Source organism: Leptinotarsa decemlineata, unplaced genomic scaffold (assembly GCF_025532065.1).
Source record: "Leptinotarsa decemlineata unplaced genomic scaffold, Ldec_3_MD MMD2_tig00002159_RagTag_RagTag, whole genome shotgun sequence".
In the NCBI taxonomy this organism is placed as follows: Eukaryota; Metazoa; Arthropoda; class Insecta; order Coleoptera; family Chrysomelidae; genus Leptinotarsa; species Leptinotarsa decemlineata.
The window spans coordinates 5,217,302-5,233,635 of NW_027412574.1; the positions used below are offsets into that span (position 1 = coordinate 5,217,302).

General features: G+C 32.5%; 1 protein-coding gene across 4 annotated transcripts in view; it reads left to right on the forward strand.

Moving 5' to 3' along the window:
• Positions 1-16,334, forward strand: part of GramD1B (GRAM domain containing 1B) — a 55,924-nt gene that overhangs the window by 12,339 nt on the left and 27,251 nt on the right. Inside the window, exon 1 of one of the 4 annotated variants that reach the window (XM_074177106.1) lies at positions 4,385-4,506. The exons of 2 other annotated variants lie outside the window; for them this stretch is intronic. In XM_074177106.1, the coding sequence (XP_074033207.1) occupies positions 4,495-4,506 (12 nt within the window). In that variant the 5' untranslated portion in view covers positions 4,385-4,494. Of the gene's footprint in view, positions 1-4,384; positions 4,507-4,908; positions 4,969-16,334 lie in introns of those variants that run through there. One more of the 4 variants, XM_074177105.1, reaches the window with a different exon arrangement.

Below are 16,334 nucleotides of genomic sequence, written 5' to 3' on the forward strand. Positions count from 1 at the left end.
ATGCGTTCAAACCCAAATTTCTACGTACTTTGCACGAAGGAGATGAAATCTGCCGTATGGAGTATTGTTTATGCAGGGAAATTATCAATGACAGGAATTTTATAAACTATATCTTATACAGTGATGAGACTATCTTTACCAAGATTGGTGTATTATCCCAGAATATGAGATTTTGGACTGAACAAAATCCAAATTGAGTGGTGAATTGTAGAGACCAAATATCTCCGAAAATTAATGTGTGGTGTGGTATTCTGGACGAAAATATCATCGGGCCATTTTTGTTTTCTATCAAAATCTAAACTGACGACTATTCGTTGATTTTCTCGAAAATGCATTTTCCGATGTGTCGGAAGAACTACCTTTAGATGTGAGAGACAACATGATTTTTCAGTTAGATGGTTCACTAGTTCACCATAGTGGCATAACAAGGGTTTGGTTAAATAGGAACCTACCTGTGAAATGGATAGGACCCAATAGCCCTCTCGTGGTATGGCCACCACGATCCCCAGATCTAACTCCACTGGATTTTTATTTATGGGGTACGTTGAAGGGCCAACAAATAGGGAAGATCTCCGTGCAAGAATCATACGAGCGTGTAAAGAGATCACACCTAGAGAACTGAGAAGAGTTGAAGGAAGAAGGCGCATAGAAAAATGTGTTCGCTTGGAGGGAAGTTTGATAGAATGCACAAAAATATAAGATTGTCAACAATTAAATCAATTGAAATTGATTGCTTTATCCTTTAATTGAAAACGTGATTTTGAACCACATAAAATTTATCGCCACAAAAAACACTTGGTTTTGTGAGATTAATGGGAAGATGGGAATCTGAAATGACATTAACCATCCTGAAACTCCAGCTGACATCATGTTTCCATTCCACTTACAAAATTAACATTTTCTCTTATTGACTTTCCTGATACCAAAATTGCCTTAAATAATTGATTTTTCATGTAAAAATTCTGATTTTCTAGGACTGGTTCGTATTTTGATGTCATAACCAAAAAAAATCTACTTCAATAATTACGGAATATACGAGGGTGTTTCCATGAGATGTGAGATAAATTAGGGTTTTTCAGGACTGATTTTTTTTTCAGGGAAAAAGTGTATTCGTATTAAGTTGGTAGTCCTGATCACGAATCTGAAAGAATTTTGAGACTATTTTGCCCCCTAGTATGTTTTACCGTAAAAATGGGTTGTTCCATCGCGTGTGGCGGGCAGTGTAGAGATGGGCTTATCGATATTAGAGGTTATCGATATGATATCTTATCGATACCGATATTTTGAATTCGTATCGATATTCCTTATCGATATATCGATATTTTTTATCGATATATAATAGATAAAAAAACATACATTATGTAAAATATATTACTAAATAAATCAAATTCTCACAACTCGAAAACAAAAAGTAACCTAAATGAATTAAATAAATTCTAACAATAGGGAAACGAAAAGTAACAACATAACCTAAATAAATTAAATTTGTGAAATAAAAATATTTACATAAAACAAAACAATTATTCTGGATAAACTAAATATATACCTAGAAACTCAATCCAAATTTGAAGCTAAAAAAATAATTTTTTCAACTCTCTTGGGACTGAGGCAACTTCTACGCGGTCTCGTAGGAGTTGTCCACTTTTAGAAAAAACTCTTTCCGATGGAACAGACGTATATAACAATCAGTCCCATTTGGTATTTAGTTATAAAAGATTGAATTACTGTACACCTGGCTTGTCTCCATGAATCATTTCCATCAATATTTTCAAAATATATCCAGCATGCACTGCGTTTTTGTCTGGGTTTCTTAAACTTTTCCTTTTTTACTTTTTCTAGGGATGTCATATTCTTTGGTATATTAAGATGATGAAAGATTGTTATTGTTAGGAAATAGAAACAAACCAACAAAGTCAAAACAAAAAGTAGATAGGATGAAGTGACAAAACTATTTTTTAATTTACGTTGACCTAACAGTAATGTCATATGACAAATGACAAATTGCAAATTGCAAGTCTCGAAGACAGACACTCTTCTTTCCTACCTTTACTTCTTCTTCTGAGCTGTACAATGAAACTATGTTGCCAACTAGCCAATCGTCTTACTTAATAGTTACGTGGAAGAAGTAACGTTTTATAAGAACAAAAGTGTATCATTCTTTTCATTAAATAGATCATGAATTTCCACAAAATAAACAAGTCATCAATTACACAAATTATTTCGATATTCTTATGGATATTATTGTTTGTATCGATATTCTTATCGATATTACTTTTTGTATCGATATTCGATGTTCAAAATGTTTATCGATACCTTATCGATATATCGTTTCGATAAGCCCATCTCTAGGGCAGTGTATATCACTTTGGTTAACTCCATTCAGGTGGTAGGTGCATTTTGAGCATTTCCATCAGTCCTGAGAGTTTCATTGTTCTACCTCAATTATTACGTAAAATATGGGGGTGGGAGACACACTGTATATATTAGTGCCATAGGCGTACTGCATTCAAATCATTTACCCACAACGAATTGAATAAATGAATATACAAAATTTATTCTTGAAAAATCTCATTCATAACAAACAAAATCAACTATGACAAATGTGAAAATATGTCCAGTAGTAACCAAGACATTCTCCAACAAATGAGTATTTAGTTGAAGGGAAAAACATCGTTTTTTTTAAGGCGGTATAAATAGACATTCCTTTGAATTATAATATCGTCAACAGACACACTGCACTCATCAGTAGGGCTTTTCCATAGGAAGAATTTACTACATTATTTTTTGCTGTGAGTTTAAAGGCCAAGGTAGAGGGGTTAGTCTTGGCCTTAGTGATATTCTTCAGTTTACTTCGAGAGCACGTTAAATAAAAAGCTATACAATGTGGAAGCTAGTTGTTTGGGAATTGTGAAGCGTCCGAAACTGTCAGCATTAAATAAAAATAAAAAAACAATTGTTAGAGATGTTTATAATTCTTTAAGAATACAATATCCGCCTGAAATAAATAGTAAGGAGGAAGTAGTGCTAAAATGCGCGAGTATGACTGGTGTCAATAGATCGACAATTTTTAGGTTTCTTAAGGAACTCAAGAAAAACAACAGCTGTTTGGAAGTATCCATTGGCAGAAAGTGTTTGGTTATCGGCGAAGAAGACAAGAATTCTATTAGAACAGTACACTCTTTTTACATAAATAAATATACATAGTTTGAAAAAATTAAAAAACAAGCTTTCAAAGAACATCGAACTAAAAAGTTAAAAATATTTTTTTAAATAAGCCTAAAACAATAACGAACGAAAAATACTATTATTATTGCAAAAAAAGCAACGGGCACTTGCTACACAAAAAATATGGCACAAAGCGCCCACACTTTTTTCACAAAAATAGGTAATAGGGTTACAAATAAAGCAGCAGGCGCGCGTGTTAATTAAAAAAATACTTTTTTCAAATGAAGAAATACATGTAAAGTGAGTTCGAATTATATCAAGGAGTTTACGTTCAGCGCCATCTGCCCGCGAATAGATCAAGCAATAATGTCGATAATTCTCTCAAATACAGATCCCGAGCTTGAGAGTTACAAACCAACATACATACAAACAAGTGAAGCTAATAAAAGCGTGTTAGTAATAAAAATGAAATACCCACTTCAAATAAAGTTTTGTGAGTTATTCGTGAAAACAGTTTTCTCCCTAATCACTAGAATTAGATTACGGGATATATTACAAGAGCTGAACTTCACTTTTGCAAAAAAAGATAGAAAGAGCATGTTAATAGAAAATTCAGAGATTGTAGAATGGAGAATGAACTATTCAAGAGAAATAAAGAAAGCCGGAACACTGGGTAAATAAATCTATTTTTTATTTGGATGAAACATGGATCAAACCTTCTCGAAGGTTTGGCAAGACCAGAACATCAAAACCCTCAAGTGTGTCTCTCAGTACAGCCACACTTTTCCACTTCTTGAAAATGGCTTCAAACTCGAAGCCGAAACGTCGAACAATGCAAAACTTTGAGCTGCGATGTGAAGCCCTTTTGTTTGGCTCGGTCTAAGCTTTTGGAAATCCAAACAATAAAATAAATATTTACAATAAAAATACTGATTGATCGAAATTGTGCGTGAATGCTTGTTAGAAGTAAAAAAGGACCGAGTTTTGATTATTTTCACTTGTCCTATTTGACACTACATTCACTGCAAACTCTTTGCTATGAAATGGACTACTGCCTTTGAAGATTCACTTCTGTCTATACTAACTAGTAGAACAGCACGTTTTTCTTATAATCCTGATTTCTTTAACATACATCTAATTTACTTCGGTATAATTGGAAATATTATATGAAATACACGATAAAAATAAACCAATAATGAAACAGGTGTCCCTTGATATACTTTTATCTTATCTGCACTTGGATTATGCCTATTTATTGATCTGTGTATTACACAACGTTGGTTTAACGAAAGTAAAAACCAAATATCCATATCCAAGTATCAGTTCTTTATGTTTAAGAAAGTAAGTGAATCAATCATAAATATTTGTTTAGAGAATGTGCGGATTTTTATAAACATTGTGGACAAGACGTGTTTCAGAAAAGGCCACTTAACAAATTAGTTTCAGGCATTCTTGTTTCTGTTGTTTGTTGCAATGAGAATTCGAAAATGTTATTTTTGATGCATATCCATTCGAAGTTTTTGTTGTCTTTCGTGCAGTAGGTGGCAGTGAAATTCCACCCGAAATGTTAGTGAAGTCAAAGAAAAGATTCGCGAATTAATCACTCATGGATAAATCAAACACGTGTCTTTATCTCATTGGTCCAAGCGCAAGAATAGGCAACACAAATTCGAGGAGTTGTGAATAAAAATTATCTCCACATTCGAAGTTTTTAAATAATAATTTTGGAAGAGATAACTATGAAAATACATTTACAAAATGGATAGAAGAACGATTGGTGGTGCACATCTGGAGAAGGCCGAGGTGATTCTATTTCGTAATATTTCACTGTATTTGGTTTGACAGAGTGTTATGATATTTCCAGAAAAAGCTCGAAACTGAGAAACTTTTAGTAAATACACTCGAATTCTCTAGATGATTCATTCGGGAAACACATGTATTGTAATACGTAGCTGAATTTGTTATTACAGTGGCTGCAAAAATCGATGAAAAAAACAAGAGGTCCGTATTTGAAAAAAAAAGTTGATGAAATCTAATGAACGAAATGTCGCATTGCACATTGGTTTATATCAGATTATAACACATATGGAGTATTGAAGTTCCTCTGCCTGTTTTTATATCATTCGAAAAGGAAGTGGTAGAACCAAAAATCGAAATTCGACAATTCTATTTTCTAGCGAATATTTCAAAAACAACCACAGATATTCTCAATCTGAAAAGAAATTATTGTAGTTGTCCACAATAGGAATCTTTTGTCCAATTTAATCGACCTTGTAGGTTGGGCTTGCTTTCACGCAGTTATTTTCATCAAGTAGTGTTCTTGGTTTTTGCACATTTTGTCTTCAATCGAGAACCGCCTGCCCGGTACTGACGATGACCAACAGACTGAAACAGCTGTGGCCCAATAATCTTTATATGCTTCACAACCCTACAATATAATGTGAATATTTTCAACTACTACAAAATGTCGGAAATTTTAATAATTGCCTTAATACATCGAACACAGTAACGTCAATATCTCTACAAATATTTATAAGAGCCAGCGGTGGCTCTTAAATCGAAATCAATATGGGAATGATCAGAATAGTACTTATCTTTTTATCTTTATATATATATATATATATATATATATATATATATATATATATATATATATATATATATATATATATATACATACATATATATATATATATATATATATATATATATACATATAATATATAATATATAAACATATAATACATACATATATATATATATATATATATATAATATATAATATATAAACATATAATACATATATATATATATATATATATATATATATATATATATATATATATATATATATATATATATATATATATATATATATATATATATATATATATATATATATATATATATATATATATATATATGAAATCGACAAAGGTTAATGCAGTCAAGCTGCTGAAAATAATTCCATGAATGAAAATCAAAAGATAAATAGATAAATACTTTCTGGTCATTCCCATATTGATTTCAATTTAAGAGCCACCGGTAGACAGCTGTTTCAGCCTATTAGGCATCGTCAGTACCGGGCAGGCGGTAGAATATATATATATATATATATATATATATATATATATATATATATATATATATATATATATATATATATATATATATATATATATATATATATATATATATATATATATATATATATATTATAGAACGAATAATGGTTTCTTATGATACCAGCCCAAAGATTCACGTTGAATTTCCGTTGGTGTTTGGTTTGCAATATCCCATGGGGATTTTCTTCGACCCATATGTGGAGATTATGAGAGTTGATAACTCCATCTCTACTGAAACCTGCTTTATCACTGAATAAAACTCGATGAATTAAAGTCATATCCTCTTTTTGCTTATCCATGAATCAATAGGCAAATTCCAGTCGTGCTGGAAAATTTTAGGTGTCATGGCATGTATCTTCTGGATGTGATATGGGTGGAGCAGTAGCTTCCTAATTATTATATCAGTAGATGTATGGAACTGTTCTGATAAACACGAAAATAGATTTATGATGCTCATTGAAGGATCATCAGCGACAACTTCCAAAATATTTTCCTCCAATACAACGATACGCACAGCCCTAGGGGCGCCCTCACCACCTCGTTTGCATGCATACGATAGGTTGCCTTTTGTATTTCGGGATTAAAGAACAAAAACAAATATTGATCATCGAAAATCACTTTATTGTTTTTCAAAATATTCCCCATGAAAATTTATACGTTTGCATGCGTTTGAACCATTTATCGAAGCACTATTGCCACTCTGAAGTATCTCCAAAACATGCATTCTGAATGCATCAACCGCTTCTTCAGTCGACTGCTGTTTACTTTGGGCTCATACGCGTAAATCCACGATTCATCACCTGTCACGATGTCATAGACGTGTTTTAAAGCACCGCGATCGTATTTTTTGAGCATTTTCTGTAAACAACACAAATAGCGCGCGTATGTCGAAACGTTCTGAGTACATATGAGCTCAAAAATGTCAAACTTTACGATAGAGTTGCCAAATCCCGAAACATAAAAGGCAACCCTCGTATCTGCATATTCGTTGAATGTAAACTGTTCTGCCATATCAACAAACTTCAAAATATCCTATGGAATATTGACAATACAATGACAACGCACCACTCAACAAAACACAATCGCATTCTAGTTTCTCATTTTTTAACAACAATTTTATTTCTTTCTGAAAGGTTTTTTGTACGACTGTACAACTAACACTAGTGTTGAAAGTATTTTCAACACAATTTTTTTCGACCAAATAGCAATAAATAAAACATAGTTATTCAATTTTCAAGGAAGTTTTATTATAAACAATAGATATAGATACAATTAAATTGTGTTACAAATGTATTATATACATTAAACACCAGCAGGAACTTTAAATGTGATTTTAAATGAAACACGTGAAAATAGTTAACTGTCAAGAAATGTCAAAATGTGTGCGCGAAATATTAAATTTTTATTATGAAAACAGGACAGTTGTATAGTCGAAGTAAACGATATTGTGCATTCTTGAAGGTGGCGGCACTCTCAAAGGCCAAAAAACCAATACATAGAAAAGAACCAGCTGCGAAGTAGTCCACGTGGAAATCGGGGATGGTTATCGCCATCGGTTCAGTTCAGGAACTGATCGCGTTTTGAGTGTTGAAATTCGATATTGGTTCAGTTATAAGTACTTAAAATTTTTGTTATTTGTTTAAAATGTGGCGTCCTTGGACAAGTACTAATAGTTATAACGAGTGTGATAACAACGCAGACTTTTTCCAGTGTACTGATTCCAATAGCGATGGTGAAAAATGCGAGAAAAAAAACCAGTGAAAAAGATTCGGATGCATTTGAATATTGAAACAAAAAGAGTATGTTTCAATGTATACAGTGTGACCCATTTAAGATGGAAGCACCCTTATAAAACTTACTTTTTTTAACCGATTGGAATGATTTTTTTTGTTAGGTAGATATTCAAAAAGTCTATTAGGACACCAAATATCATGAATAAATCTCAATTTCCAGGGCCAACTAATCTTCTTTTTCAAGGTCAAAAATATAAAACAATTACTAGCGATTTTTTTAGAAAAACTCTGACTACACCACTGGATTTGTGACATTTTCAAATGGCTAACATGTAAATTACGTTGAAATGCGTCAATCAATAAAAAAGTTATAAAGGAATGAAATTTGAAAAATATGCCGTTTAATCAACCCACCAATTCATGTTCAGGAATTTTATGAAAATTCTGTATACTCCACTGGATTCAGGATGTCTTGAAATATTACTGATCACAGTTTCATCGAAATCTGTTCGGTAATAAAAAAGTTATAAAGGAATAAAATTTGAAAAATATGTTGTTCAATGGAATTTTAGCAACGTTCTTACTACACCACTGGATTAGGGGCAATACTTAACAAAATATTATTTATTCAAATAAAATTCATGAAACGTTTATGGGAGAATCAATTTCCTTTCATAATGTATGTCGAACCATATCAATCAATCAGTTTATCACAACAAACTTTAGTGTCAATAATTTCAAATGAATCTACAAAAAACTAACTGTAAGTACATTTTTCTAATTGCTACAAACTAGCGGAAAACAATCTTTTATTCACAATCAATGTTAAAATAGAAACCAAGAAGATACCGAATTGAAAAATAAATGAGTGCAATTCATATTCTGGTGGCCTCCACCAAACTTCCATCCAATTCAATGCATTTATCATATCGCTTACGAATATTTTTTAAAGTATTCCTCAATTGTTGTGGAGTAATTGCATCGCAAGCTTGCTGAATTCTGGTGCACAGTTCCACTCTATTCCTTGGTCGTGATTTGTAAACCTTTTGTGTAACATAACCCCAAAGGAAAAAATCGAGTGAAGTAAGGTCAGGCGATCTTGGTGGCCATCCAATTAATGTACTCCCCCTTCCTATCCAACGATTAGGGTAATTTTGATTCAGCCAACTCTTCACAATTCCCGCATTATGTATGGAACAACCATCTAACTGAAAATATAAATTTTTTGTTTCTGCAAGGGGAAGTTCATCTATTGCGTCCGAAAATTCATTCCTTAAAAATTGTAGGAAAATTGCGCCACTCATGTTGCCGTCGAAAAAGAATGGTCCAATTATCCTTTCATTCAGTATTCCACACCAAACGTTCACTTTTTCTGAATACTGCCTTGTACAGTTTATCACCCAGTTAGGATTTTCAGTGGCCCAATAGCGAATATTTTGTGATGAAACCACTCCATTTGTTGTGAAACTAGCTTCATCACTAAATAAAATTTTCTTTAAAAATTGCCTGTCATTAAGATACTCGCCCTGGGCCCATAAGCAGAATTCCAATCGTTTTTCTTGATCACCTAGTTCCAGAGTATGTAAAAACTTTGGTTTAAATGGCCTCAATTTATTTTTCTTCAGACATCGCCTAACATTCTCCCTAGGTAAGTTTAAATCTAAGCTGGCATCCCTCAAACTACTATTTGGATTATTTCTGAAGTAATCTAATATAGTCTGGTTATTTTCGTTCCTTCTTGGTATATTGTTCTTTAAAATATATGTGGTTACTGCTCCAGTCCGATTGAAAACTTGGTTTATTTTATGTACCGTGCTGTTACTTATGGCTGGACGATTTGGGTGTCTTTCATTGAATATTCTAGTAACTTCTTTTTCACTCCGGTAATCATCACCGGAAAGACGTATAATTTCGATTTTTTCTTGAATTGACAATTGAGCCATTATCTGTTTTTATTTTGAAACACAAATTATTCAGTTCATTAATGGTGCGTAACAAAATGACAATTCATGCGCAAATAAATAGATGAGAAACTGTAAGTCACAGCTAACTTGTTTATTTCATTAATGCATTCTGAATAACAGGCAGTTCAAATTGCAAATCTCATTTTTTGCTATTCAACAAAAGGAAGAAATCACAGCTGATGTTACCTACTGGAATGATAATAATTATTATCCATTGCATATTTTTTTCGTTATAATTTCTATTGGGAGTACATTAGACTTGTCTTATATTGTTGAAATTGTTTTCATGAAGATTAACCAGGAGTTCTCTCCTGATTGTACTTGTTTATGTATCCACTCCACTTCGGGAAATACCTATAGACTATTTTTATATGTTATAATTGTACGACATTGCAATAATCACCCCAATAATTTTTTCAATAATCAACAGTGGTGTAGTAAGAACGTTGTTAAAATTTCATTTTACAACATATTTTTCAAATTTCATTCCCTTATAACTTTTTTATTACTGAACAGATTTCGATGAAACTGACCAGTGATATTTCAAGACATCCTGAATCCAGTGGTGTATTCAGAATTTTCATAAAATTCCTGAACATGAATTGGTGGGTTGATTAAACGGCATATTTTTCAAATTTCATTCCTTTATAACTTTTTTATTGATTGACGCATTTCAACGTAATTTACATGTTACCCATTTGAAAATGTCACAAATCCAGTGGTGTAGTCAGAGTTTTTCTAAAAAAATCGCTAGTAATTTTTTTAGATTTTTGACCTTGAAAAATAAGATTAGTTGGCCCTGGAAATTGAGATTTATTCATGATATTTGGTGTCCTAATAGACTTTTTGAATATCTACCTAACAAAAAAAAAACATTCCAATCGGTTGAAAAATGTAAGTTTTATAAGGGTGCTTCCATCTTAAATGGGTCACACTGTATAAGAATCTACATCCCAAGTTTGGTTTCGAGGGAAACAAACTATCAGGAACTGATCGCGATTTAAGTGTTGAAATTCAATATTTGTGCTGTTATAATTGCTTGAAATGTTTGTTCTCTGTTTAAAATGTGGCGTCCTTGGACAAATACTAATAGTAATAATGAATGTGATAACAACGCAGATTTTTTCCTGTGTAGTGATTGCAATAGCGATGATGAACAATGCGAATAAGTGAATAAGATTCGGCATTTGAATATTGAAACACAGAAAGTATGTTTCAATGTATATAAGAATCTACATCTCAAGTTTGGTTTCGAGGGAAACAAACTATTACAAGTAACATCAGATTCAACCGAAATTCCATTTTCAATTGTACGTAAAATAGTCAAAAGCAAACCTTATGAACGCAAAATGCGATGTGATACCCAAAACCTTTAGATGTTCATCTAATAAAATTCTACAACTGAAAGCATAAGGAAGAAATTGAATACTTTCGGCCATAACGTGAGCTGCTGTGACAAAACTCTTTAGAATTGGATAAAGAAACTAGTATGTAGATTTGAAATAATAAACGATTGCAAACAGTTATGGAAAGCAGAAGAATAGTGGAATTTCATAACAAATACTTGGAACAAATAACCAAATATAAACAAGAACAACGGCAAATTTTCTATTTGGACGATACTTGGTATGACTCTCCCGACACAGTTACGAAAGGGTAGGCTGATGGATCGAGAATGTGTACGCCTAACATGCCTGCAAACAAAGGATCGCGACTAATCATTGTGCATTGCGGAGGAAGTAAAGGATGGGTTCCAAATTCTTTGAAATTATGTGGAAAAAACTTGAGGACTGCAATGTTGACTATCATAACAACATTGAAGCTAATATTTTCCAGGAATGGTTTGAAAACACATTGATCCCAAATTTGGATGCGAATAGTGTAATAGTTCTTGACAATGCTTCCTATAATTCGCGACAGCTCATCAAAATACCGAATAAAAATTCTAGGATAGATGAAATACTGAGTTTTTTAATGGATAACAATTTGTAGTTTGAAGATTACTATACCAAAAATCAACTACTTGAAGTTTTACAGACAAAAACATTTGAAAAAGTGTATGCCCTTGAGAATATTGCTGAAAAATATGGACACACCATACTGAGACTTCCCCCTATTTTTGTATTTTCAATCCCATCGAGTTGATTTGGGGAAAATTGAAACAAAGCATCAGGCGTAAAAATTGTTTCACAAAATTTGATAAGAAGTTAATTAAAGAAGAAGTATCTAATATTGCCGAAGAAGACTGGCAGAAAAGGATTAAAAAAAAAATAAAAGTAAAAAGTTGAAGAAGACTATATGGAGATTGGACACTTCCATATTAATGGTGGAAATAAATCCATTATTGATTTAAGTGACAACAGTGATATGAAACAGAGAATATGGAAGAGGAATTATCAGAAGCTTTCGAAGAAAGTTAGTGAAGTGTTTTTGAAGCGATCGATAGTGTGAGTAAGTAGTATTCAGAAGTTTTCAATTGTCACCCTGTTATTTGAATCCTTCCTTTCCCACTCACCTATATATATATATATATATATATATATATATATATATATATATATATATATATATATATATATATACGAAATATTTTATTGTGATTCTTATATAATCAGAAATGATTATTCAATAACGAAATTAGTTAGCTCCCTAACTATATTATTAAAGGGGAGCTGTTGGAAGGTAGGTTGCACTATATCGTTTACTTGAACTATGTATACAAAAAACTTTGTATGATATTTGTGTTTTATCAAAAATCGTTGGTCCGATCGATTTTCCACACGAGTACTTTTATTCATAAAATTTCATAAGTAACCTTATTTTGTTAAACAATATTGAAAAATACCTGTCACTGCAAAGTGCTAGGGTGTGGACCATCGGGGTTAGTCTGTTCCTGACATAATTGAAAAGGTTGAAAATCCCTGAAATAATTTATGAATTTGAAATCCATCTCTTGTGAACGTTTGCTTTCATCTAATAACGAAATAGTGGAGCTAGTTTCTGATTCTGTATTCAAGTATTCGATTTTTTTTCTCATATTTGTAATTCCAGTTGTGATAGCATTATCAGTGACTGAAGGATAAATCTTTATCAATACACCAAGCAGACCATGGATATCATACATGTAATTTATTGCTATGCTATTCCATTATATTATACACTGAAAAGGTTGAATATCCCTAAAATACTCTGGGTCGAAAACAACTATTTGTGTTGGACTGAAAATTATGTTACGAGTATTTCACAGTATGGACACCCAAAAAAAAAGTAATTTACGAGTTGGATTTGTGAAGTAGGCATGAAAGATAAGTAGAGAAACTGATAGCTTTCTGCCACTACTAATCGAAGAATACATTGACAGAATGTTAACCAAATGCTTCTCCATATCATTTCTACTAACAATACGATTGCATCATTTAAAGTGAAATATTTCTAGTCTTTTTACATTTAGATCCATTTCTAAAAAAAAAAAGTTTACACTGTATATCACATCGAGCTTTCATTAGAAGTTTGAGATGAATAGAGGAATATAGCAAAAAATGTTTTATTTAGAAGTTTCAGATATCAATGCCATAGGTTTTTTGAAATATTCTCCAATAAAGAGGGTACCGAGTAGAAGCGTTGCGTATCGAAGAAAGTCTTTTTTAAATGAAGTGACATATTGCTTTCCATTTAGACTCCGTCAGAAAAGTACCTCGATAAAATATACTATTGTTACGAATCTGAAGCCGTCTCTGACCAGTACGCCGGCCGAATCATGGAACAAACACATGACATCACCGCCAAAGAATGCAGTCGGGAATCGCCGGTAAAATTCCAGTACCCAACCGACTACAGAATTGTAGAAAGGACCGTTACCGATACAAGTACGTCTTCCCGACCCATGAGGGCAATTCAGAAAGTGAATCGAGCGGCTAAACAAGAAATTCAAATAGCTGTTTGAATATAGACTAGTCTATATACAAAGGTTGTAATAAATAAATTAGTTTGTGATCAGTGAAATATTGTTGGAAATAAATTTGTTTAAGACAGTTCATTTATTAATTTGTCACACTATTTATGGATATACACTGTGCCCAAGATAAGAATGAACAGCGTGGGGATATTGGAAATGGTGATACGGGGTCGATTGTGCCTAATAATATGCCATTTAGAAAGTTTCAATATTCCGAGTAGTAGTAATTTGAGAATTTCGTTTTAATTTTCTCCTAGCTTTATTTTCGAAGGAAATGTAAAACAAATAGCATTTTGCCTATGCCGCTTTTTAAGGACTACATGTTAACAAAAGAAGAATTTTTCTGCGACGTTTCGTCTTTTAGAAAACATCATCAACTTTGTATTTTTATATGGGCCGAAACTAAAGTATACCCTGTATACAACTCCATTTTTCATTGTGAATACAGCAACTTATCACAATATGATTTCATAACCATTTCTCGCGCAAAATGAAAAGTGATTACTTAAGCTGCTTTTCTTCAACTTTAGATAATTCGCGCTGGACAAAATATCATATTTTGATATATGAAGTAAATTGATTAGTCATATTTACAATAAATTTTAATTTACTACTTGTCGGAATTTTTGCGTTGTTGAATACAAAGATGAGTGGCAATATTAAAAGTTTAGTTTAAAATGTAATTGTAATGCAATAACAAGGAGCTAATATGTATTATAGGAAATAAACAGAAACTTATAACAAGTATTCAAATAACCTGCCGTTATTTTTTGAACATAATTACGCTCGTCTCACAGACGAATTTAAAACTTGAGTTAACATATTCGGAACAATATTGTTAAAGGATGCAGTAACCAACCTTAGCAAATCTTCTTCATTTTGAAAATTATGAGAGTACAATTGATTCTTAATATATTCCCAAAGGAAAAAGTCTAGTGAGGTTAGGTCGAGGGACCTTGCAGGCCAGGATGTATCACTATGAGTACCAATCCACTGTCCTGGGAAGCGACTGTTCAAATAATCACAAACAATTCTAGCGTTATGTGCTGTAGCACCATTTTGTTGAAAACAGCAGCTGTGAGTAACCACTAAAGGCAAATTATCTAGAGCGTCTAACAAATTTATGTACAGCTTTTTTGTTAAATTGTTTTGGTAGATATAAGGCCACATTCGTATCGAGAATCCCAACCCACATGTTAAAATCGAAACGATGTTGATGTCTGGAAACTTTGTGTACACGCGAATTTTGTTGTGACCAATAATGAACATTCCGCCTATCAAAAATGCCATATTTGGTGATCTTAGTTTCATCAGAACAAATTATTTTGAAAGGGAACTTTTCATCGTCTTCGCATTTTCTAGTGCACCATTCACAAAAGGTTGTTCGCCTTGCATCATTACCTGGTCTGAGTCCATGACAAATTCTGAATTTATATGGATGATATATTTTTTTTAATGAAGTGAGCGGTGGATTTGGCTACTCCGGTATTATGTTCAATGGTGCGAGTGGATATCTCAGGATTTTCAACAACGGCCTGTAACACATCCCGCTGACTTTCTTCATTAGATTGCTTTTGTCGGGAAACCACAGGTTTTTCAAATGATCCGTATTTTTTCAAATTAGGAACTAAATGTCTAAATATTGATTTACCGGGTTGTCGCCTCTCTGGATACTTATTAGAGTACGCATGTTCAGCATCAACACAATTTCTTTGGCACAAAATGTAACATGACAACATATCAAATTTTTCAGTATTCGAAATGCTGCCGTTTTCCATTTTTAACACAAATTAGGTAGGTATCGAGATGTAAAAGTAGGAACGGTAATATGTCAAAAATTCTACCAAACAACAGTATTATTATGACAACAGAACATTATTTATCATTTTTTCCAGTTTACGTTATCGTGTAGTGGCCATGGAAAGGTGATATTTGTTTTACATTTCCTTTGAAAATAAGGCTGGGAGAAAATTGAAACGAAAGTCTCAAATTTCAGTTTTTCTTGGATATCTCCAAAACTACTCGGAATATTAAAACTTTATAAATGGCGTATTATTAGGCACATGAATGTGCCACTTTTCTTCAATTCAATCGACCTCGTATCACTTACCGTTTCTGTACAGTGACGGCTCGTGCATTGGAGAACAGGGGAGGCTAAAGTCATAAAGACTATATACACACAGAAAAGCCCTCCGGAGGCTCGAAAATTTTTTGGGGTACCGCACCTATTTAAAGCAAAATACGTAATATTAGCATAAATGCAAATAAAAATTGTGTATTGCCGAAAATTATACGTATAAAACTGACCATTAAAAAAACAAAAATAAGGAAAAAGGGTTGTCTTTCAGTTATTTAATATAAATGAAGTCTTCTCAGTCAATAAATAATACTT